The 25,815-nt window shown below is 40.0% G+C and overlaps 1 protein-coding gene across 3 annotated transcripts in view; it reads right to left on the bottom strand.

Moving 5' to 3' along the window:
• Window positions 1-25,815, bottom strand: part of ano2b (anoctamin 2b) — a 66,902-nt gene that overhangs the window by 19,441 nt on the left and 21,646 nt on the right. Inside the window, exons 10-21 of one of the 3 annotated variants that reach the window (XM_051392489.1) lie at window positions 24,037-24,171; window positions 23,345-23,505; window positions 22,614-22,696; window positions 21,752-21,838; window positions 21,628-21,660; window positions 20,683-20,766; window positions 13,164-13,238; window positions 12,708-12,909; window positions 10,458-10,569; window positions 9,792-9,849; window positions 9,583-9,683; window positions 6,250-6,392 (exon numbers count right to left, since the gene is read on the bottom strand). In XM_051392489.1, the coding sequence (XP_051248449.1) occupies window positions 6,250-6,392; window positions 9,583-9,683; window positions 9,792-9,849; window positions 10,458-10,569; window positions 12,708-12,909; window positions 13,164-13,238; window positions 20,683-20,766; window positions 21,628-21,660; window positions 21,752-21,838; window positions 22,614-22,696; window positions 23,345-23,505; window positions 24,037-24,171 (1,274 nt within the window). The remainder of the gene's footprint in view (window positions 1-6,249; window positions 6,393-9,582; window positions 9,684-9,791; window positions 9,850-10,457; window positions 10,570-12,707; window positions 12,910-13,163; window positions 13,239-20,682; window positions 20,767-21,627; window positions 21,661-21,751; window positions 21,839-22,613; window positions 22,697-23,344; window positions 23,506-24,036; window positions 24,172-25,815) is intronic. The other 2 variants (XM_051392490.1, XM_051392491.1) reach the window with 2 other exon arrangements.

Raw genomic sequence — 25,815 nt, 5'->3', positions numbered from 1 at the left:
ATATGGATTATAATTGTATAATTCAACGAATAAGACCATAGTGCAGACAGGGTATCTGCATTTGAGTGTCTGGAAATGAAAGCCATATTTCCCATAAGCCCAGTTCCTCCATTCCCCAAGTACACATACCAACACTGGCACGAGAATATGAGGTAAAACAACATATACACATGATACCAACAACAAAGACACATATGTCTGATTCAAAAATGAGTGTGGTCCCATAGCCTTCAGCTACATCATTCATGGAAATCCCATTACTTATATTCACACAATTTATAAGGACACAATATCTTAAGGACACTGATAAGCCAAGTCACATGTTTTTACTGCAGGGCATAGTAGACTAAACAACACCTAAATCATATACTTGTGAGGTTCAAGCTTACATTATATTAGTTCCATGGTTGTCATAACATGTAAAATGCCACTGCCATTGTGAAATATTCTATCTCGATTATTGCCTTGCAGCAGAGTTCACAGACAGTGGTTGGTTATCACTTTATTCTTTGCCCATCTTTATCTCAAAGCAGTCGCTCTCCTTGTCTTAAGCTTTTCCATGTATGCACATGGAAGGGCAGGGAGGTCCCAGAACAGAGCCAAACTGCCAAATATAACATTCTGCATTTGTGATAAGTTTCTTTTGACAAAAGCCGGCCTGACTGAAGTACAGTCATTAACAATGGCTACATTTACATCTACATTAACAAGACAACCATGATGGCTTCAGCAATATAAGGTGAAGCCCATATGAATGTAATGTGGTTATGCTCACAGTCAGAGAAAGTATAATTGCATTAAAAGACCTCAAAGAACAAGCCACTCAGAATTGCCACTCCCTGCTGGCTGCCAACCGGATATATCTATTCATTCCATTCAGATAAGCAAGGGTCTGTCATGAACCAGCCGGCAATTCTATGTGGCTGCATCTGTATGTGCAGGATTTGAGAATGTTGAGTTGCATGGTGCTATGCTATGGGAAGTCAGAATGACCAGTGAGAAAGGATACAAACTAACTTCCTGCTTCAGTACAAGGCGTCAGGTTTCTCTTGGTAAACATATTTGCACAATGCACATGCTCTACTTTGTTGAAGTTGCTGTAAAAAGAACCACAACATTATTTGACAGCATTAGAGAGGTTGATGTAAGAAAGGAATTAAACCTACATCATCTGAAGCACACATTTCAAACTGCCACTAAGACGCCATCAGATTGACATTTGTGAATGGTCATTTGTCTGGTCAGGAGTCATACAGTCTGTCCAGACTCGCTCTGTGGTTGAGATGATGCCTTTTAAGGTTAAACACTCTACTGCACCAGCTAAAATGGGACTTTTTTATGATTAAGCAGTGTGTGGAACTATGTGTGTTTATCTATGCTGTATGTTTGTGTGTGTGTGTGTGTGTGTTGTGTGTGTGTGTGTGTGTGTGTGTGTGTGTGTGTGTGTGTGTGTGTGTTATATAAGTCAGTCTGGCTGGATAACCCTGAGACATAACAATGACTAATAATTCAAACTACAGTCGATGGGAATTTATGGTACAGCACATCACAATCACACACAAACACTGGATACTGTGTTGCCTCACTCAGTACTGTCAACTTAAATAGCAGTTCAATAACCAGAGGCCCCCGAGTGGTGACTTAAAAGACGTGTCCAGGCTTGGACAGGTCTTGTGCCACCACCTTTCCTTCGGCAACAGGAAGGTCAGAGGTCAGCTGCAGTAAGGCAGTCTGAGGACACTCCAGACAGGCAGATATTTGGATACACTGTTTGCATACTCTTCCCACCAGGCTGGCCTTGTTTTCTAGTTCCCTTGACTGAAAATGATTAGATAACAGAGCTGGGCTTGAAGTTTGACCACTAACTTCCATTTGTGAACTCAAAAGATATGACACAAAAGTCTAACATAACATCAAGGTTTAATATTAAGAACATTTTCCTCTTTGCTCGTCGGCCCGGTAGATCAGTAGGTCTGGCAAAAATAAATGTTACAGTAACTGCAAGTTTATCAGATTCATGGCTATAAATAAATAAATGAACGCTGGCGAAGCACGGGTATGGGTTTGAAGTAGAGCTTTATTCCATTATTGCCCAATAAAGGATCAAAACAACATCCACCTGCTTCCTAAGAATGGGGAAAGGAAACATGAGAATGACAAGGCGGTTTGCCTGACTTTGGCTGATGTACGGCTCTGATCAGATCGGTGGAACTTTAGCAGTGTGGGAACGGGGATTTCCAGCGAGCTGGAGACTGGCGGCTTCACCTCGGGACGCCACACTGAGACAAAGAGCGCAGAGGAAGAAAATACGACAGCGGAGCGGCGAGCGCTAGAGGGCAAGCTTAGAATAACCTCGCCATCTACCTGAGCCGAGGTTGACGGGTTCGAAGCTGGCCCGGGCACACACACAAAGGAGACACACACCTCAACGTGAACACCAGGTTGCACAAATACATCACACTGAAATACATAATGAGCTAACACAAACCCAGGACGACCCATTCAACAGCTGTGTGCGAGTGTGTGTTTGCATGTAGAGCTCAGACATTTCTGACATTCCTTCCTGTGCCCTGCAGCGACATCCGCTCAGTCTCCTGTTTTTCTCTCCCTCCTCCCAGCTCCCTCTGTCCTCACTCCGTATCGCATGAAATCTCCATACATATCATATCACGTCCCGATCAAAAGGCGAAACTAAACTTTTTGTCCTCAAGACTGCTCTGAACCCTTGATTCTACCAAACCACACAGCCGCTTTAATGATACACGTAAATGAAATGTCATTATTCTAAATATGAAACGTCAGAACATCTGCCGATGCTTCCAGTTGTGAGTGGTTGCAGCTCTTGTGTCTGTCCCTTTAGTAGAGATACTTCTAATACGCTACGCCTGGTCCATCTTCTAGAGGACTCTAAGTGTGTTTTGGACCCCACATTTACAAGAACATTTCCCACACAGAACGCAGCACATTTTGCCAATAATGCTTTGCTTACTATTTACTGTTTCTCCTTTAGATGTTGCCAGTTTCTAAAGTCAAGCTTGTTGCTGGATGTTTGCTGAACTGCTGCTGCACTTTGACTGCATCAACCTGAAGGAAATGCTCAGCAATATCAAGCTGTGTGGCCATATTAGTGGAAAATCATCTATATATTCATCTGCTGTATGCATCTCTCTTAATGACATTTTTGCTTTTATGTACAGAATAATTTATCATCAATGCATGTATTCAGTGGAGCCTTAAAGCAGATATTTTCACATTCAGTTAATAAATAAAATGAGTTTATCAACCAGTCAATCAACCAATAAATCATCACAGAGGATTGTTGGCAGTTGGTTTATGGACATTTCAGTCAATGTGTCACTACCTTCACTGTTTGGAGGTCAGGCATGAATGCCAGGAACCTTTACACCTCCTTCATTACATATCATCAGTGTCCTGACTATTGTAGTTGCATCTGGCAGCTGCCAACCCAGTTTCAGGGACTGTTCAATTTAACACATTATGATTAATTTAAAAAATAACGTGTTGAAAATGCAAATCAATATATCATTTTTAGGATTTGCAGTTAATTTAGCATACATTTCTGCCACTCCTTAAAGTCTCCTTGCCACCCCATGAATATTCCTCAGGCCCTGTCTAAAAAGCAGATTATGGAGATCATGGATGGTGATGAGCTACATCTCCATCAAACATGTCAGCTAAAAAGCTGAATCCTCTTAATTCTTAGTTCATATGTGTCACCCCTCTCAGATGTTATGTCATGTTATGTCAGGGCAATGTAGCCAGCTCTTTTTACCCCTGACTTTTACAAATAGCTGGAGGATTTTTGTCATTGACTTAGTGTTATTGTTGTGGAATCACTTTGACTAAACAGCTTTGTTTCATGTCTCGATTTTTTCCTGTTTTGGGCATCAGTGTGGCTCTACTTACTGCTTGAGAAAAGCGGCTAGAGGGCAAGGTTAAAACTGTACCAGAGCGTAGAGATTTTCAGTAAGGTGTCATTGCTTTTTCACATCCGTTGCAGGAACTAACTCCAAACACTCAGTGCAGACTGTGGGTTTTTATGTTTCTTACTGTCTTGTATTTAATCCCAGCTGTTGTTCTTGCTTCTTTAAACATAAACTCAATAGAATAAATTTCATGGGAAAGACTGGGACAGAATTTTAAGTCCTTCTCTACTGAAAAATTGATTTTGCTTATTGTTACTTCCCATGAATGTTTGACCTTCACTATGTAGAGTTTGACTCTAAGATGTTTTTTAAATTAATATTCCAAGAAGAGTATTTTGATATGTCTGGAGGGGATCTTTAACAACTTCATCATCGACAGTCTGTGATAGAACGTAGCAAAAACAGATATTTATATGACAAGTCTACAGATTAAAGCTTTAACCAAAACACTTCTATTTCAGTGTTAACAGCTACATGTTAAGCTGCAGTGTTGATTCAAGCAAATAAAAATTCAATGTTTCAGTTTAGTCTAGCTCTTCATCAACCCTTAAGGCTTTATTTGTTTCCCAGGAAAAGTTATGACTGAGCAGGTGTTGGTTGTAATCGTACAGGAGGCATGCCTACAGCTGTGTGTGTGTGTGTGTGTGTGTGTGTGTGTGTGTGTGTGTGTGTGTGTGTGTGTGTGTGTGTGTGTTATACCATCAGACATAACAACCAAACACCTGTAGCTCTTTATCAGCTAGTAACACAGTCACAGGCAGTCAATCAGTCAGCTTTAAAGGCACATAACTGTCCCTCCTTTCATCAGTTTAACCTATGAATGACCTTAACGATGGCATTTTGGAGACACTCTTTACAGAAGAATGTGAGATAAGTTAGAAAAGAAAAATCTTAGTTATCTTAGTTTAACTTCCCTATCTTTCATTTTCCCTCACATCTCATGCTGTCTCTGGGTTTTCTCTGCCTGCCAGTCTTTGTCAGGATGAAATTTAATGAGCCTCTGGATATTATCCGATTTACAGGGTTTTTTCTTCCACCATGTTTTTATGGTACAACCGTAAAGACAGACTGGTAGTTCCAAGCCCTTACACTGCCAGCTTTCCGCAGAGGGTCTGAATGGACTTAAGTAAAAGTGATGTAAAGATTTACAGGTTTTTCCATGTTTTCATCTCCAGCTGGACCAAATGCAGTAAATGTGTGAAAAGTTTTACGTCGTCTTACAATTTGGTAAATACATAAGTATGTCGTACAACCTTAAATGACTGAATTGTACTGAGGTGAAGGCTGCAATACCACACTGTAGAAACACACTTTTCCTACACTCAAAGTCAAGTAAAAGTACAAAAGTATTGGCATCAAAATATACTGAAGTACCAAAAGTGAAAGTATTCAACATGCAGAATGGCCCATTTCAGAATAACTCACTTTGGTGTTCCAGCTGGTAAAGGCTGCAGCTAATTTTACTTACTTTATTCTGCTGGGCCAGAAGCCTTTCTGACAGGCAGTACAAGGGCCGCGACCAAAATAATATGTCATTTGCTAATTAATAACAAGCTGTCCTTTTAAGCTTCAATATCAAACATGTTGATTTAACGTAACAGCTGAGACTGATTATGCACGAGGGAGGAAACTTTTAATCTGTGACTGCATCTCCACTGTTTATGTGCTTTGGCTTGTGATGGACATGAATGTAAATGACTGCGTATACAGCATGTGCTGTATGTGGCTGAATGCAACAAGCCGTCAAAACTAAATGACAAAACAGTGCGAGTGCCTTACAAATGACCATTCCAGAAATAATTTTCATGACCCTTTGTTGGCAGGGTTAAGGTTTGATTAGGTTTTGGCACATGCACTACATGTTTAAGGTTATAATAACTGTAATGTTGCAGCTGTGGCTTAAAGAAAACAACGATGAGTGTCGATGGAAGACGGGAAACAGTTTCCTGTGTCAAGAGCCATAATTCACGTCTCTGGTCCTGGTCATGTCAACATAAACCTAGGTTGTTTTAACAACTGACAAATGCTGCTCATAAGGGACGGTCTTTATGAACAATAAGCAAATACATCCTACATCCATATGCTCTTCAGTCAAGGTGTGCACATTTACCTGGAAAGGTCATGTTGGGGCACGCAGATACATTTTACATAACACCTCTCAGTGATGTGAGTACTCACATCACTGAGTACGTTGGTGCCTAAATGGCTGCTCTTTTCCCTGAGGCTATTTTTCTGTGTGTGTGTGTGTGTGTGTGTGTGTGTGTGTGTGTGTGTGTGTGTGTGTGTGTGTGCGCAGACTCACTCATCTCCATGTACTCAGGTGTGAGGCCTTCAAAGGGAGCCAGGGCGTAGTCCAGGTTCCACTGCTGTGGAGGCCTCTCCTGCTCACTCTTCTTCTCTGCTGATCCTTTATCTTTTATCGCACGCACCAACTTCTTCAACTTCCTGTCAGGGTCGGGGGAGAAGGTGGAAAAAGTTTAATGTAAAAATAAACACTGGATCACCTGCCAAAGTGACTGATTTCAGCCACTCACTGATTCTTACTAATTCTTACTTATACACCTCTGGCATGGTGGTACAGAGATGCTGCACTTGGCACTTTACTGCAGCTGACATTTCAAATCCTAATTCCAATTCTAATCCAATGAAAAAGAAATGTGTCTCCCAAACAAACACAGTATTTATTTTACAAGGTACTGAACCTGAATGTTTTTTCATCTGTAAATGTGAAGCAGGGTGGTGCTGCTGCATGAGATGTGTACTCAGTAAACCTTCCCTGGAACAAAAGATGTTGAAACGGTCTCCGCTTGTGAAACATAATAGACAAGCAAGTATTTACACAGGTAAAGTAATGCTAAACATTTCATTGCGAACCAACCGCACGAACAGCCAGAAGCTGACTGTTTTCAAAGAAACGTGGACGCCTTAGAAGAAAGTAAGCCGCAGATTGGCATTAGAGTGAAAAGTGAAGCTGTGTGATGCTGACAAACTGCTTCTGGGAAAAACAGTGGGGGGGCAGAGAGTTATTGTGTGTAATTATCTAAGTACATGACATAATTTCCACTCACAGTAAGTGAGTGTGCAGATAAAGCATATGTGTAATATGATAAAACATACTTTATTTGTGCTGTGTATGCATGTGGTAGGGCATGTGACTGTGTGCACTGCTTGTAAAAAAACTAATAAAAGCAGCTAAATGCTTGACTGCATTATTTATGTGGTTATTATCACACACACACACACACACACACACACACACACACACACACACACACACACACACACACACACACACACACAAGATGGTATGGCACATTTAAGGAGGCAGAGAACACATAAATGTTTACGGCACTTTACACACATACAGTAGATAAAGACACACTCATACACACACAATTTAGTGTATTTGAGTACATACACACAGGTTCATGTTACTGAGGGGAGATTAGAGGTTTCTGATGTAGGTCAGGACTCTCTCGCTCTCCTTCTGAATGTTTAATGTATCTCTCTACATAAAAACCCCCCTGTTCTTTTTCTCTCCTTTGGTAGCAATAATGTTGTTTTACTGTCAGGTTATATCATAACTGGTTATATATCTTGTGAAAAATGCAAAGCATAGGTCAAAAATGTAACCAAACATTCAGCTGGGTGTGTGCCAGTTAACATGAAAAACATCAGATTATTAATAAGAATGATATTTTGATGTGAATGTGAAAGGGGTCACTTGTACAGACAGTTATAAACTAATTCTGCAGCTCTATGCAGCTTTTAGCCAAGTGGAAAATTAAACATCTGATAAGTTAAAGACTTAAAGGATGTTGGTGTTTTTAAAGGACAATCAACTACTAGAATTTGGACAGCATTACCGGACAGTTTTTGTGAATCTGTTTTAGTATTTTTCTGCCCTCTAGTGGTCAAAAATGAAAGTTCAACTCACAAATGTCTAAATCAAAATTTAAAATGGGTTTAAATCATTTTAAAATATGTAAAAAAAAATAAAATAAAATTGGCTTTGTTTCACTCATAAATATGTTTTTCTTCTTGTTCCTACAGTTAAATGTTTGATCCTCACTGTGCAGAATGATTTCTGATTATTAGAATATTTTTGGGGGGTCTTTTATTGCCAATAGTGACAGCTCAGGATAGACAGGAGGCAGAGAGAAAGGGCCATAGGTCGGAGCTGAACCCATGGCTTCTGCAGAAAGGACCCAGCCCTAACTAACTTCATATTTTTTGTTTTTATAACACCGGCATGCACCTGTCATCACGCAGTCTCTTCACCTCATGTCTTGCCCTCCTGTCTCACAGTTTGAAATCCTGTGTCTCACATACAATTCCTTGTACACACACAAACCATGTCCCAATTCAGGGGCTGCATGTGCTTTGAATTCCACATTTCAAACCTCAACACGTCATAATGACTCAACAAGACTGTCTAGTCCTGAAGGCTCCTCCAGATGCAGCAAAAACACAACCTTCATTTATAATTCAACAGGCCACAACTGTTGTGCACCGTGTCACTTGTTTGGGAGCCCAGAATGACGCTGCTGTGAGGTCTCCATAGACCTGAATCTTACTTGGGAGGATGTAAACATTCAGCCCACCGGTCTCCAGTCCTCTGAAGGAGACACCTCTGTCGTTTGCTTAGCACGAAGGATGCAGCCCCTGGGGAGCTCCTAGGGTGTGTTATTTGGGAGATAGCCAGCTCTCACTGAAGTTTACAACATTAAAATCTCTGCAGGCTCTTTCTTATGCATCACTATGATAAATGAAAACAATACTACTGCTCCAAAAGAAAAATCTCTCTCAACTCATACAGAATTTAACTGGGTAATTTTATCAACTTTGTTTTAAAGGTAATATATATATATATATATATGAGCAGCAAACTTTGGCATCTACTGGGTTTTTTCAATGCACAGGTCCATCTCTTATACAACATGGAATAGGATGAGGAAAATTACTAATGATAGATGAAATCCTCATACTTTATTTTATATGGATTACAGACTATTTATGAACTGACAGGAGCTTTTAGGGTCAGAAACCTGTGAAAACCTCTAATGTACTGCCTTCACTCAGCTGCCCCAGAGACTACCCCTAAAGCTGCTGTCTAGCCTACAGTATAAAACTGTGGTGTTACTGGTCGAGCTCCCAGGTGTGAAAGCTTTTAAGTGGATGAATGTGAAGTACATGAGTAGATGGTATGTAGATGGACTAACGTATGCGTTGTGGCACGCTGATCCCTTGCGGGGCGTCCTGGAGAAACCCGAGTGTTTGATGAGACTCACCCAACGGGTCAGGAGGTCAAGCTGTGCTTACAGCAGTGGTAACAGTGCAGCCTGAAGTCTAAAAGGCATCTCTGTTGTGTGACAGTTGTTATAAACAGAGCTGACCTCCGACCTTTGGGGTTTGCATGTAAAAGTTGTTACAAAAGAAGTACCACTGTACAGACATGGGAGGAATGTTATTAGAACAAGAAAGGGGAGAGGGAATCTTGTAAGTGCTTGTGACTAAGCATGTTTTTGTGTAGGATTGTGTGTTAGGTGTCACTGGCTCTTTAGACTTTTGACAAAATGTCCCACCTTTGATCTTATCGCCATGACTACAGAAAAAAGGAATATATTCTACTTACGGGATGCCGATCTCAAAGATGTTGTTCTGGATCAGCTGCTTCCCCAGCATGATGATGCTGAGCTGAATGCACAACTCAATGAGGCAGCCCCCTGGCGCACACTGAGGGAGACACACACTTCATGTGGTCACTTTCAGTCATCATCACTTTATGTTTGACTAATTCAGCCAAGTGAATAGAAACACAAGATGTAAAGTCAAATGACAAACCTCTTCCATCCGGTAATCATTAAAGACATAAACGTAATTTCCAGGCCGACCAGCAAACCTGCGAACACACAAACACACACAACACAATAAAGACTGAGAGGCTGAATTCACACTGCAGAAATGACCCTTTATTAAGATGATGACGTTGGAAGTGGCTAAAGAGAGAGGCATCTCACTTCTTTCTCATCTCTGTTGAGAGTTGCACATACTCAGTGCCACTCAGGGCGCTTGCAAGGAAATGGCAACGGGTAAAGACAAAGTTTGCTTAAGCGCATTTCAATTATCCTGAAAACAGGAATTTAGGTGATGTTAAGAGGATGTGGGCGAAACTCCAACTATGTCTTGCGCAGTTTGCTGCAGGTTTGAAAACTAGCTGGATATAAAGGGGTTTGTTTTTCAAAGGCACGTCAGCCGACAGCATCTCACTTAAAGCTGAACCCTTCATGTATCTCCAGATTTGGATACATTGAATTTTTGACATAAACTGAATGATCTTTATTCTCCTTATTGAACTAAATGTACCCATTGAGTTAGCTGAAAAACGTTTGTCACGAAGCTGAAAACAACACTGTTTTCTTATCATATGAAAAATTGGCATTTTGGAGTTGGTTTTCACAGGACAGTGATGCACAAACACACTCCCACACACATGAGAGCAGGACTCACCGTCCCTTGAAGAAAGCCACGTAGAAGATGGGTGCGTATGCGTTCATAAACTTGAGCAAGAAGGCTTTCAGGATGAGACGCTCCTCAAAGTCGGTTTCTGTTTTGGGAATCTCTGAAAAACAGGTCAAGTGAAACTGTAAGAAAGACTTGGCAAATGGAAGGTATGTATGGTATATTAGGCTTGGCTAACGTATTTTATAAATGGGTTTTTCCTCACTGTTTTTGTACAGTGTGTGTCTCGAGGTGGTGATTACATGAGAACTCAGACTCACTGTTCTGAGAAAAGTGGAGATTCTGGAGTCATAACATAATCACTGTGGTGGAAGTAGGTTAAAATACTGCCCCCCCCCCTCTCTCTTTCTCACACACACACTTTCCCTCTTTCTCACACTTTTCCTTCCCATTCTTTTCCTCTATTTCAGAGGGTTTGAATATGAATGTAAATCTGGCTGAAACCTCCTGGGATGACTGATGGGATGACTGGAGCATGAAAGCATCAAAATTTCATCAAATGGTCCAGCAAGAGGCAGGAAGACTCTTCTGACTCTACAGATGCAGAAGAATACATGTAAAAAATGAAGATTTTGTCCGTTGAGTTGCTGAAGCAGTATGTTTCTCTGAACACTTCTGAAATATGTCATCACGGATACTGACTGAATGACTCTCTGTCTCCCATTAGTAACGAGTAAGGTGCAGAGGCAGACTCATCTAGAAGTTGGACGAATTTAATTTCTAAAAGTATTGCAAAGTATCTGCAAGTATGTATAGCACATTTCTAAAGTGCTGTTTATTTTAAGGAGATGAAACTAATTTAAAGTATAGGTGCTCATTTTTCTATTGGAGGCAATTGTACCTCTAAAATATTTATTACAGGAATGCGGATTTGAGGAATATTGGAGTGGAAGAATTCAAATACCATGTCAGGGCTAAATGCAGAGAAAAATGGGCAGAAGAAACCTGGGAAACGCCAAATTGAGAGAAAAATTATAATGGTGAAAAAAAAAATCTAATACATTTTATTCTCTACTTTATTTTATACAATTTGCAACAAACATTAAAAACTTCATGTTCCCGATTTTGATTTGATTAGAATTTAGGATAAAGCGTTAATTGAGTGCTTATTTGAGAATGTTTTTGCATTTACTGAATATATTACTAAAGCATGGAATAGGATGAGAAAAATTACTAATGAAAGATGAAATCCTCATACTTTATTTTATATGGATTACAGACTATTTATGAACTGAATACTGTGTACTGACATTAACAGATGCAAACATGTCGCTTTTGTTTGGCTTGGGTTATGTTTGTCTAAATGTATTCATTATGTTTATACTACGGCTACGTGTATACATATTTTAATTTCATTGTTGGATAGCTTCTGGGGAATTATATGTATGCCATTCACATTTATATGAGGTCAATATTTTGTGCTGTTCGATGCTGGTGGCCATAAATATCATAAAGTTTGTTGTGTTGTTAAATAATGTGTTTTAATAAATGGGTCATGAATAGATATGGACATGAAAACAAACCTATTAATTCTTTCAAAAGTGCTGCAGCCTTATGTCTAGAAAACAAATCGTCAGTTGGACCTGGACTTCAAATATTAACTGATGGCATTTTTGTGCTACACAGTGACTTTTATGTTTAAAGAATGGTTTGACATTTTGGGGAATACGCTTATTTAGATAGCGATACAGCCAAGAGACGGTTAGCTTAGCTTAGCCCAAAGACTGAGAGCAGGGGGGAAAGGCTAGCCTGGCTCAGGTAGAAAGAAATGTGCGCTGTAATATACCAGCAACTCTTAAAGCTTAAGAAATGCACACATTATATGTTGTTTCTTTATCTCATAGGAAGTGTCAAAACAGGACATTGTTTTTATCTTCAGACAGAGCGAGGCTAACTGCTTCCTCATGCTTCCAGTCTTTGTGCTAAGTTGAGCTAACATCTGGCTCTAGCTTCATATTTAATGTACAGACATGAGAGTGGTTTCAATCTTCTCATCTAACTCTCGGCAAGAAAGTGAACAAGTGTTCTCCAAAAATGTCAAACTATCCCTTTAATAATTCAGATTGCATGACTCTGAAATTGCTGAGGCTAGCTAGTAAGGTTTGTTTTAACATAGTTGGATATATGGTTCATTTTCTTGCGTTCTCTCGCTTGTGTTAATGTTTTCAAAAGTTGCATTGCATTTGTTTCTCAAAGCCACTGTACTACAAGAGTTAGTGACTGTATGTATTTCTGTACCTAGCTCAGTCAGCCACAACGCCACAGCGCCGTAGATTTCATCGAGGATCAGAATGACCACTAGGTTGATGATGACCGCAGTGGCCGTCACCGTCACCCGGACGTTGGATTTGGTCTCCGGGTCGGGGCTCATCGCCATCAGGGCCGACACTGTGATGCGGTAGATGATGACGCCAAAAACTGCTGAAAACGTCAAGCCAAACTGGGAGCAAAACAGAAATAAGAAACAAGATAAATTAGTCATTACTCAACCATATTTGTCTGATACTCACTGTGCAGAGGCCGGAATTAATATAAATAATAAAAAAGAACACATCGACGTCACTCATACACTCATTTATGTACATTACTTATGTCGTATGCATGTTTGTTTTTCTATTTAAAGTGCTTTCATCCATACATACAGAGAAAATATATGTTCCAAGTAGAGCATTAACCTGATTTTTATGTACTTACCATAAAGAGGATAGAGGAAATGTTGATGAAGTATCCAGGAAGACGGTCTTTCCAGGTCAACTTCTCTATGGCAGCCTGACAGGAAGGAAAGGGGGGGAGAGAGAGAGGAAAAGTTGGCAGTCATTCATACAATGTCCAATGCTTCATCAACGTTTGTGGGGAAATCTGCGAACAGAACACAGAGCCGCCCACTGAGACATCGCCAAAGAAAAGAAAGGAAGAAAAAGGCTGTTTCATATTGACACTGATTAAAAAACAAATCTCTCTCCAGTGCCCTGATGTGAAAAGCATTGTCAAAGTTCCCTTTCCTCCTTTCAAACTGTTTGTAAAAGCTGAATGGAGAGTTGAAGCAGCAGCAGCATCTGTATTTCACCGCCTCCACAGGAAGTCTTACTACATCTCAACAGAGAGACATAAAGGAGCACAATAGCCCATTTTACAGCCTGCATCCTACAATTTAAAGACCAGCTTGGAACAAACGTCTTCATTCAATTGATGCTAAAATACCCAGACATCCCCCAGTTAATGTGATGTATAATTTTCCCTGGCACTTATATGGGAACATTTTGTGAAAATATTCATGTACATAAGAAGACATAAATTAACCAACAGACAAATTTAGTAAAAATGTAATAAATGAAAGTAGTAGGTCAATAAAATGTTTTACCTTTGTCATGATTACCTTGTATGACTCGATAACGTTGTGCTGCATTAACAAACTTCCTGGTATCTACTTAAAGAAATGCTGTAGTTCAACATTTTAGAAATGATTTGCTTTCTCGCTGAAAGTTCCATAGCACTTTCATACTTTCACACTAAATATGAAACTATTCTACAGCCAGGAGACAGTTAGCTCTTCCTTTCATAGAGACTATAAGCAAGGGAAAACAGCTAGCCGGCCTCTGTTCAGAGGTAAAAACTGGAAGTTGTGGTTTAGTCTAGCACATGACTCCCCGTAAATCCACAACTTCATTAATTTCAGTGATTTTTACACTTCAGTTTTTGTACATATTTAAAAAAAAAAAAAACAGATCTAACATGTTAATTAGTTAGCTCTAGAGGCTAGCTGGGAACAAATGTTCTCATTCATTTGACGCTAAAATACCCAGAGAGCCCCCAGTTTACGTGATCCCAGGCACTAATGTGGGAACAGTTTGTGTTGTTTTAGTATTGAAATGAAAAAATATCACTACTGTACATAAGAAGACATGAAATAACAGTCTGGATTGTCTGGTGATAAAATGGGGGTAAAATCAGGATTGGGGAAGGATGAAAAAGCATTTCAGACTTTCCTAACTCCACCCTCATGCCCACCCAATTTAGTGTGTATGGTATGCTTCCCTGAACTTAAAACCAGTGGGAGAAGCTGACCTACTTGCATCAAAAAGAAAAGTCACTTCACTGGCCTGTCAGTGGTTAAATATGGTTTGATCTCTGCAAAGACAAATGATGCATCTCCATCCTCAGGTATGTGACCCCCTTCACCCATATACACACATATACACACATGGGCAGGCTCAGGAATTTCACACACACACACACACACACACACACACACACACACACACACACACACACACACACACACACACACACACATACACACACACACACACACACACACACACACACACACACACAGAGGCACTCACACAGACCACAGAAATATGGACAGATTCTGTACATCCAAAGACCTTTAACATGCTCACTAGCAAGACAACACCACCATCTAGTGAATACACAGGCACAGTGCAACCTGCCCTTACTCTATTCCCACAGACACACATCAAAAGCATAAAACTACAATACTATAGCCATTGTAAAAGTTACTGCTCATTCTTCAACTAATATTCAGCCAGTATTCCATTATGTAGATTGGTGCAGTGTTTCTACAGTCTGGCGCAGTTTTTCTCCTGCAGCTGAGTTGCAGAAATGTTTCCTGTGTTTTACAAAAAGCCGAAAAACTGAATGAAAAATGTGCAACTCTTAATATTTCTCAGAGCTGATATCCCCCAAACATTCAGATCTGGCTGCATTCATAACCAGCAGTTCTCATTAGTTTATCCAAACTCTGCAGCGTTTCCTCCTGTATCTTATTTTGTTTGTGAAAATAATACTTTTTGCAAAAAATACCAATATACCTCAAAGGACCACTGTGTAGGATTTAATGGTGTGGCGGTATAGTTGGAGATTGCAACTCCCTCACTTCACCCTCCCTTTCCAAGCACAAGTGAGAAACTGCTGTGGCCGTGAAACGCGAATGGGCATATCTAGAGACAGTTTTTGGTTTATCCCTTCTGGGCTATTGCAGAAACAAGGCAGTTCAATGTGGCAGACTCCCTAGAAGAGGACCTGTTCCCTTTGTAGATAAAAACAGCTCATTTTAAAGTAATGAAAACACACTGATTCTTATTTTCAGATGGTTATACACTTATGAAAACATATTAGTAGATCCTCCTAAATGTTACACACCGGACCTTTAAAGAACCAAACACAGAAATGAAAAAGTATAGTTCAGACTAAAGAAAACCAACTGTACATCTCACATCTTCCTTATTTCATACTGTCATCGTAAACATCGTACGGACAAATACTATCATAAAACTAATGTTAACTAGTTCATAGCTAGGTAAAGTTAACTAGGTAATAAGTTATCAAACTGTTGCTACAGCTTCAGACATCACAACAACAGCATATCTTGGCAAACTAGATGTTAACCTGAATGTCGCTTTTTTTTTGCAGCACACACAGAATAGTTAGTGGACTGTGAGGAGATATTGTCTGATTTGAACAAAATGTGTATTGCATTAGAATCACTGACCCCACCTTTACATATACCTTTAAGAACTGCCTTTTGGTGCAGAGGCTTGATTTCGAGCAAGATACTGAAGAGCAGCGCATAAGCACACAGGTTAGCGAACCTGAGGGATTGACTTGAAGGACAAAAAGACCTCCAGAGTGGAACTGTGTGTGTGTGTGTGTGTGTGTGTGTGTGTGTGTGTGTGTGTGTGTGTGTGTGTGTGTGTGTGTGTGTGTGTGTGATGGTTGGTGGGGACAGCCATCAAAGACAAGGGTAGTAGTAAATGGGTCAGGTGTTATATTTGGCTTGAAACCTCCGTTGAGGAAAGCCCAACAAAGCCTTTATCTCGTGACAGAGACGCACTCACAGTCTTTATTTCTCTATGTCACTCGCTCCCTCTGTTCATCCCCCCCCCTTGCGCTCTCTATCTTTTTCTCCTTGTGTCCAAACTCTGGTTGTCCTATACCCAGTTTTGAAGTCACGTTCTTGTCACGGTCTGATAGCCAACACTGCACGGAGCAGTACCAAGATGTAGCCCAGTCGCTGACAATCACTGTCTAATCTGACACCAACACACACAGTAATTACACGTAGGTGCACAGAACAATATAAAAGAATCCCACAGCTATACCCTAACACATAAATCATGCTATATCATTAATCAATTATGTCACATAGGCTGCGTTCACACTGCAAGTGAAACTGCTGCAAATTGGATTATTTTTTTGCTCACATTTGAATCAGATCAGTTTTTTTAAATAAAGGTACAACAGCATAAATACATGGAATCTGTTCTTGTCAATCCTGATTTGGGCCACTGTTGTATGTGGTCAAGATCCGATATATTCGTCACAATTCTCTATACAATCACCGTAACCGGTCTTTTGCTACAACTCTGCCTCCACACACACACCTCTGTACAGAAGTAGCAACCATTGCTGCACAAAAAGCCAAAACTAAACCTCAATATCATCTGCTCATGAATATGTTATAAAATATAGAAAACGTTAACAAGATAAAGTGATATGTCATAACAAGAAAAGTGTCTTGTAAAAATATAATAATTTAGTAAAATAACAATAAAATATGTCATGAGAACATGGAAAATATTTTGTTATAACACACATTTTTTTTTAGTAAAACAAGAAACTTTTCATCTTACAGAGAGAAACTGTGCAAGTTTTGTCATGTAGCAGCGATATGCTATATGAATTAAAACTCTCACTCAAGAATTCTCACAATAGAACAAAATTGTCAATTGTTCACAACCACAATCCCACAATGCAATGCGTCACATTTTACAGAGGCAAAAATGACTGTTGTGCAACTCTGCAGCTGTCAGTGAGGATGAATGCCGATGATTCATAGGTGTCAGAAATCACAATTTACTGCTCGCTATAGATTAAACTACTAAGTGAATGAATGAATGAGGGAGTGAAGGCATGCCAGTTTGATTCTAAAGATACAAAGATATACACACAAGAATGCTTCACTTTGTTTAGAATTGGTGCCAGCAGCTTCAACGTACAATATGCAATTTCTGCCACTAGGAGGTCTCTCATATCAAAGTAGTAACAAAAGATTAAGCTTGATGACGCTGTGAAGCAGCGTGGGATCATTGGAGTTGTTGTCTTCACCACCATTAGCGTCAATGCAATCAGCGTCTTCCGGTTAAGATTTTCACTGTTCATCATTTATGAGGTTTTTATCAGGAAAAAAAACACTGAATAACGCATTTTTTCTCCAACGCTGTTTGGCAGACAAAGGACATCCCGGAGGGGCTGCGAGCCGAGCTGCTGCTAACAGTTGTTTCTCTGATAACTTAAGATCCAGACGTCTAATGATTAAAATCCTCATCTTGTTAAAATGTATTGATAAAATGACAAAGATCTAAAAAGCGTATCATAAAAAAATCTTAAAACTGGATAAAACAGTAAATTATGACAGCCTCTAGCAGACAACCACAACGCTGAGGTTTCTATGTTTCTATATCTATGGTTCCTTTATTATTATTATGGCTGATATAAATATTATCGCAGAGAACCAACAAAGAATGGTAGTAAGCCAGATTTAACACATTCGGTGAGTCCTTGTGCCGACTTTCCAGTGGTAAAATATTTAATATCATCCTGTATATAAAAACCTTTTTTAGCTCTTTGGACATGACTCAAATTATTAGCACTGACAGCTCCTAATTTAAGAAATGATTTGAAAAGTCTTGACAGAGGACCGCCCGTCACTGAGGAACAGACGTGGCTGCAGTGAATAAATAAACCAGAGGGTAACGTAAGAAGAACTGTATGTTATATGTTTTGTACACTGAGTATTGAAAGATAAAAGATAATAGATCACACAGTACATTTCTCTCTCTCAGGTGTGATAAGTGTGTGTGTGTGTGTGAGAGAGAGAGAGAGAGAGAGAGAGAGAGAGAGAGAGAGAAAGAGATTTCTGTGTCGCCATAGTGACGTTCACTAATCTTACCCCTGGCTTCCTGCCCAGCGTGCCTCACTCCCACTCAGCCGCCCTCCCTCTGTTTCTCTCCATCCCTCTACTCCTCCAAGTCTCTCTCTCTGTTTATTTGAATGCCTCTCTCATTGTCTTTTTCTCTTTGTCTCTTTTCATGTCTTGCACTCTTTGTATATTTTAATTTTCTTAACCACAGACAATTGGTTTGAAAGTTGTTGCCAAAGCAGCAGGTGCAGAAATATAGTAATAAAATTCAAAACAGCAGTTAAATATATACGTTTTTAACAGCAGACATATTGACTTGTCATTGCAGGAACAGCACAGGTATGACTACTGATATGAAGTTATGACAATTTCTCTTCATTTGGGTGTTCCAGTAGTAGTTTAACTGGGAATTACAAGTCCAAGTCCCCCTCCACTCAAAAATCAGATTTTCTTGTTCTTCCTACAGTGTGATTTTTGAGCTTCACTGTGCAGAATGATGTATGTGCAGAGTTTGACATGGACGGACAAGGATGTTTTCACATTCATCTGCTGAAAGTGGAAAGTTTCTCTGAGCTCATTGAAAATCAAATTTTTAAGGGGCGGGGCCTACCAGCATGATTTGTGACATCACAGATAGTTTGGAAGTCAGTCCTGGTCCAGTATGCAACTCCTACAAAGAGTAGAAACCTGAAGCCACCAGTGCACCTCCACTGAGAATGGACTTCACAGTAAAGTAGGAGACATCTTGTGTCCTGCATTTGCATATTTATAGATTCTGGAATTTTTAATGAGGTAGAAGGAGCAAATTAATTTTAATGCGGAAATTAAAGTTTTTTTGTGGGAAAAAACGTCATCATTTGTCTGAACACATGTCTGGAGGGGCTCTTTAAGGATCCCAGCCTGACTTCTGTTTAAGACACTCAGCCCTAAACTCATTCATTCCTACTGAAGATGTAAACAGCAGTAAGCAGTGTATGTGTCGGGGACTATTTTGAGCTGTGGACTAATACGCATTTGGTTAGTCTTCAAGGCTCGAAATAAACTACAGTGTGTGTGTGTGTAATGAAGGAACAGTGTGGTTCACTGATGTGTGTTTTGCACAGTAATGGCTCTCTCAGGCTTTCACTACACACACAATACTTGTTAGTTGGATCAAGTCATTTTAGTCTTTTCAAGGGATTTCTTGACGACGACAACAAATATTGTATCTCCATCCTAATATCCTTCAATATCAATGAATATCTCCCTCTGTCAATCTTTAGCCATGTGTTTGAGTGTAGGTTTTGTCCACCCACGCACTCACACACTAACCAGAAATGGCAACCACAGAGACTGATAATCCCTCATTAGCATCAGCTGTCTGTCCATCTAGTCCTTCTTCAACATGTCATTAACTCCAAGCAGTGCTTAAAAAAGCACAGTAGCTAAATGGTTACTCAACTTTGCATCAGTGAAAGTTCTGTCTTCTCAAACTCACTTTTTGACCTTTTCTGCTTTGGAACAAAAACATTCCACCTGCTGGAGTTTCCAGACACACTGCCTCTGTTTTCATTGATATTGATTTTTTTTTTTGTTGTTGTAAAAAACAGATTCATCTCCTCTTCTGCTGAAGGTAGGTGCATTCTGTTCCCTCACTGCTGGGAAATACACATTATTTTTGCACAACAAAATGTCTAACCTAAACAGGCTCAGTCTCTCTACAAACAACTTTCCATGGTTGAGCTTGAGTAGACGGGAACAATTCAGAGGTTTCTTTCCAAAAATGACAAAAATGGTGGTCTGTTATTAAAGACCTAATACGTAGATTTCCCACAGACTGCTTTGAATAAAAACCTCCAATTACCATATATCTCATTTGTACCTCATTAATGGGAGAGAGAAGCTCACATAGGACAGGAAATGAGAGTAGTGATTTGCAAGGCGAACTTTCAGTCAACTTCAACTAAGCAACAGACCCTGAAAGAATAGTTCTGTCATGGTATGAGTCCCACAGACACTCTTAAAAACGTTACTAAGGCTCAGTTTGCTGCTGTGAATCTCAGATATCTGGATGAAAGTAGTTTTCGTTTTAGATGCACGAACAAGTACCTGAGGAGTTGAGACTGTAGAAGCCAGAGGATGGGACAGGAAGACAAGAACAGATAGACTGCAGCCTGGAAACGGAAGTGAGGAGCAGGAAGAGGAGGAGGAAGAGGAAGTAAAAGAGGAAAAGGAGGAGATGAGGAGAGGAGAGGAGAGGAGAGGAGAGAAGAGGAGAGGAGGGGTTACCGGTATTCCTGCAGCCATGGCAGACAGTAGTTTTTGTCTCCATCTGTCCTTCCCTGTCTCTGTCCCGTCCTCCGGCTTGTCTGGCTGCAAGACAAAGGGACAGGTTACACACACACACACACACACACACACACACACACACACACACAGAAACCACGCCTAAACGTACAAAAACGTATACACAATCACAATTAAGCCATTTTCTGCCCCCAGTACAGACCCTTCCCTATCTTTATTGCTTTTATTATTAATGTATATGCATAATAAAAGCATTCTGATTTTATACTAATTTAGAATGTATGTATTGCAAAATGTATGAGGTATGTGAGGGATAATACACAATGAGTTATACGTTCCACGACTGTAGCAGAAAACATACAGTATAGGCGAAGAGTTGTCAGCAGCCATGGTTTTGTACTGTATATATACAATCAATATATAAACAATTATTTCAATTCCTTGTGGGGGAACTGTGTGGAGCTTTTTCTTTTTCTTGAAACACAATGTTGACACACACTACAAAAAAAACAAAAAACACCAGTCGCATCCCTCAGGTTTCCTACTTTTATCCCGAGGTCAGGTATTTGGGATGGTGAAGCCGTGATCCTGAATCATGTGAATCACTTCCTGCCTCTGAGATTCGCGCTGTGGCAGGAAGCCATCTGTCGCCGCAGCAAAGTGTATGTGGGCCAACAGAACTCAATGTGATTGACCCAATTTAGAGACTGAATCTAGATCGTTCCCAATCAGTAGATTATCACACTAATGTCTGCCGTGCGCTTTGGAAACCAGACTATCAGGATCCATCTGGATCATTAAGAACCATCTGATTCCAAATGTGGAGACTGAGCCGTGTGGGCGAGTTTCATGATCAGCTGATCACGCGTTTGTTTTCCCAGCAGAAAGGAATATATGGTGATATGAATGAGTTTTACTGTAAAATACCTTTCCATTAGTACTGTTGACAGTCAGGTCCAGCTAAGAGAATGGAATCCATATGTTCATATTTCGTAATGCAAAGAGTTAATAGGCTTTATGGGAAAGGACAGAGGTTTCTTTTCTTCCCTACCTCATTCTTCTTCTTCTTTTTCTTATTTTTCTGCTTCCGCTGTCTCTTCTGAAGGAGGATGTTTTCGTACTTTGGCCTGGGATGTTCCTGAGACAAAAACAGGAGAGATAGTCACAATTGTATGTACTTACAAGTGTTTTTCGATATCCAATATCCATAACTATAGATGCTTAACTGTGTTTCATGTCCTTTACTTTAGATAGCAGCAGTAGCAGTACATATGAACATATTATTAGACGTAAGAAATATGCTTACCCCCATTTGGAAGCCTTTTGACTGAAAATTTAGTTTTTTCTGACTTGGGGTATAGAGGAATAATTTTGGCCACAGCAAGTATAATAATAATTATTCCAGATAGAAAGTTTATCTTAGGCTCAAATTGAAGTTTATGATTGTGGGAAGTTTTCTATATACAATTCAGGATACTCCCTGCCAATTGTCATACTTATATGATTATTAATGCAATTACAGTACCTTCATATTTGCGTCATTTCACCTGAAACATACCCCAAAAAAGGGGTTTCAGGTTCTCTGACATCAAACAGCGCTGAGTTGGGGGTGCTTATTATCTACTTCTGATGACCCAAGCTATAGGCTAACTGGAAATAGTTAGCAGAAAACACCCTGAGGGCTGGACCTGGCTGCCGGACTCTACTGTTGCCATGCACTGATATTGTACTGTAGGAATAAATAATCTTAGTCGACTTTGCCATTGAACGTTTAGAAACATTGTTGCTATAAAAATGTAAAGTTTTGTGATTTGCTCGATGCACTTATGTCAGTGTGTTGATATGGATCCACACATTTCTATGTTGTGTGCAATTTGTGTGACTTTGCTTATGTCCTTATATGCTGTATATACCTCGTCCTCCTCGATGCCGGTCAGATCCCAACTGAAGCTCAAACTGATCTGACGGCGCTTCCAGTGCTCCAGGAACAGGACCGCTGCACAAACACAAGTCAAATCATTTGGATGAAACTCCTTAGAATGATCTCCATCTTCAGATGCACTGACAAACTGATGCATTTATGGTTTGGCAGTGATCTGACTGCTGATCAAAATAAAGAGTTTTGGCACATGAAGAATTTTCTTATTTTCACTGCCCAATTTTACAAACATTACTTACTTGCTTTCTACAAGTAAGTAAGCTTCCTACCGCATCTCATGGATGAAAGCTTGAGAAAAAAACTAGTAGGTGGGCATATCCTGTAGAAAGCTCTGGAAAAGGGCTGGAAAGTGGGAATATTTGGTTAAAAGCTATGGAAAAAGCTAATAAGTATTTGTTTGTAAAATTTGTTTCTATTACACTACTGTTTCCAGGGTCAAAAATGTCCTCTAATGCCCAGCTCGTTTTTGTTTTACCAAAGTTTAACTTGGAAAAAACAATTAACCATTAGACTACATAGTGTTTGTGCTGCAAATCCAAATGTTCTTTTTTTAATGTACTTTCTGCATTTGTTATCCTGTAATGTGCTGTTTTAGCTTGTTGCTCTCAGCGGGACTAGCACTTGAGGTGAAGGAGGTTGTAAGATATTAATGAGCAACTTCACGTTCAGGCCACCCTTTTCACACACACATATGCACGCACTCACCCCACAGAGACATAAAGATGGCGAAGAAGACAGTGGCGGGGTTGTCGAAGAGGTGTGAGGCTCTGGCTGTGCCGCAGGCGGTGCTGAGGTGCCAGAAGTCACAGACTCCGTCACACAGAGGACACATGGTGAAATTGAGACTCTCGTTACACATTTCCTGGCTAAGGAGGGAGAAAATCGAGACTTAGGTCACACAGCACTTAGATGTAACAACATTAATCCAGCCTTAAAAAAGTTATGTTGCTGTACACAGATTCAGTGCCTGTGTGTGTTACATTTAACATTAGAAATGAATGGAACTTTTTAACACATAACCACAATACGAGCTTCTCTGCTTTGACCCTATTCATAGTCGGTGTAGGCTGAATTATCAACCTTTTGCTTCATGACACGCTCACACACTGCCAGCCGTACCTTCTGTGTTCCTCCCACACAACTCTGACTAAAGCCAGCTACAGCAGGTATCTGGGCAATCCCTGTCTAGTGTGTGTGTGAGGGCATGTGTGCATACATTTAATCATGGTAGGAGGAAATCCTAATTTTCTGCATCTTTCTAATGTTAGTATTTTATCCAGCATCTTCCACATTAAAATCAGGAGAAATGTCACACTGGGTTTTGTCCATTTTTTTGTACCTTAATTCAACTGAAATGTGTGATTTTACAAATGCAGCTGCAGTACACATTGTAGTACCTGGGTATATCAGTCTCCACTGTTGCCACCCCGAAGAAAAACACAATGATTCCCACTATAGAGGCTGGTATCAGCAGCTGGGTGTATACACCGAGCCAGGCGAAGTAAAGACCGATCTTCTCGCCGAAGTACTTCCTGTGGGGTAAAGGTCAGGGATTAGGAGGGGAAAGTGTCAGTGAAGTTCACGGTGAACACGGAGCAGACTGTGGAGAGTGAAGCAGCAAGCTGGAATCCTAATGCTGTGTTAAAAATAAAATGCTAAAATAGAGAAAGAGGTGTGTTAATGTTTTATTTAGGGATTTCATTCATTACAGTGAGCTTTTGAAAAGCACCTTGTGTACAAACTCCACTTCCTATGCTACAACAGAGAGACTATGAGCCTCAAACATGGACTTAACTATAACGTTATAGAAAAGATGTTTTAAAATTTTAAGCATTTTTTGTCATAAAATTAAACATCCATTACACCTGGTTCACACTGCCTACCTAAGCAATGCGCGGCGGCTGCCTCGCTGAACCTCTGCGGCTCGCACGCCTGAGGTGACCACACCGAGAGCATTTCTGCTGCAGGGCTGCTGCTGCCAGCCCTATCTTTCTATACTGAGTTTGCCTTTGATAATACTGTACAATAAAAGCCCGGTTAACATATGAATAGATTCTGTCCACAGAATTGCGAGAGCTTTCAATTTCAAACAGATTTAGAAGGTGACATGTTCTAATGTTGGAATAACTATGAACAGACCCTTTTCGCTGTTTATTTTTGCATGGAACCACGTGCGGCTTGCGGAAAAAATAGGAGCGAAGCGTGACTCACGCGGGCAGTGTCGCTGTTCTAATCTGCAGGGCGGCGAAAATATATAACAAGACAATCCGATACACAGGCGCTGCAGAAGCAGGCAGTGTGGACCAAAGTTAAGATTTTGAAGAACATTTAAGAACATTCTTAGGGGCCAATCACACAGAGACGCATGGCTAAAAACCAAACCATTGTTCCCCCATCATATCAAGCAAGAGGCGGGCTTTACCACTTCCTTCCTGTTTCGATGCTGTTTACTATGCTGGTGAAGCTCAGACAAAAACAGAAAAACACAGAAAAACACTAATGAAAGAATCGAAACTGTTCGAACTTTGACAGAAAAGTCTGTGTTCATGTGGGAATCAAAGACTCACAGTGATTGGGAAAATATGTTTTCAGGGCCTTTAACTATCCCTAATAACATAATCATTTGATTGGTGGTACTTGCTAGGGGCAGTACACAATCTGGTGGAAAGCAATACAATAACTAAAATACACAAATCAGAACCTGTTCCCTTTTAAAGGACAGTTTTAGTAATTTTGTGATTTGATTCTTTTACGCTCTACATTTCATATTCTCAGAGTGAAGTGGTCCTTTTCATTTCTGATTGAAAGGACAGGTTCTATCTTTTATTTAGTGTGTCTATTTTACTACTCATATATCCACATAGCAATAGCCAAAGAGAGAATTCCCTTCTAAAAAGACTATGTATAACTTTGGGAGATATAGATATATGGCTAATTCAGACTTCAAATTCACTTTATAATTCATTTTCCACAGAAACGTGCAGTATGATTACTGTCACTAGCAACTTCCTCAAAGTACATACTGTGTGTGCAATCACATTGACCCGCAAAAAAAAAAGATTTGGTTGGGATATTGTAATAAAGATAAATTTCAAAATTCGGTTTGTGAACTACAATAACCATAATGCACTGTGATGTCTGTATATTTGCAGTGTGTCATTCACTAATCAGCTGTC

This window comes from Dicentrarchus labrax, unplaced genomic scaffold, assembly GCF_905237075.1.
Source record: "Dicentrarchus labrax unplaced genomic scaffold, dlabrax2021, whole genome shotgun sequence".
NCBI classification, from domain to species: Eukaryota; Metazoa; Chordata; class Actinopteri; family Moronidae; genus Dicentrarchus; species Dicentrarchus labrax.
The sequence above is the reverse complement of the archived record's forward strand: the minus strand, read 5'-3'. Positions and strand labels throughout refer to the sequence as shown.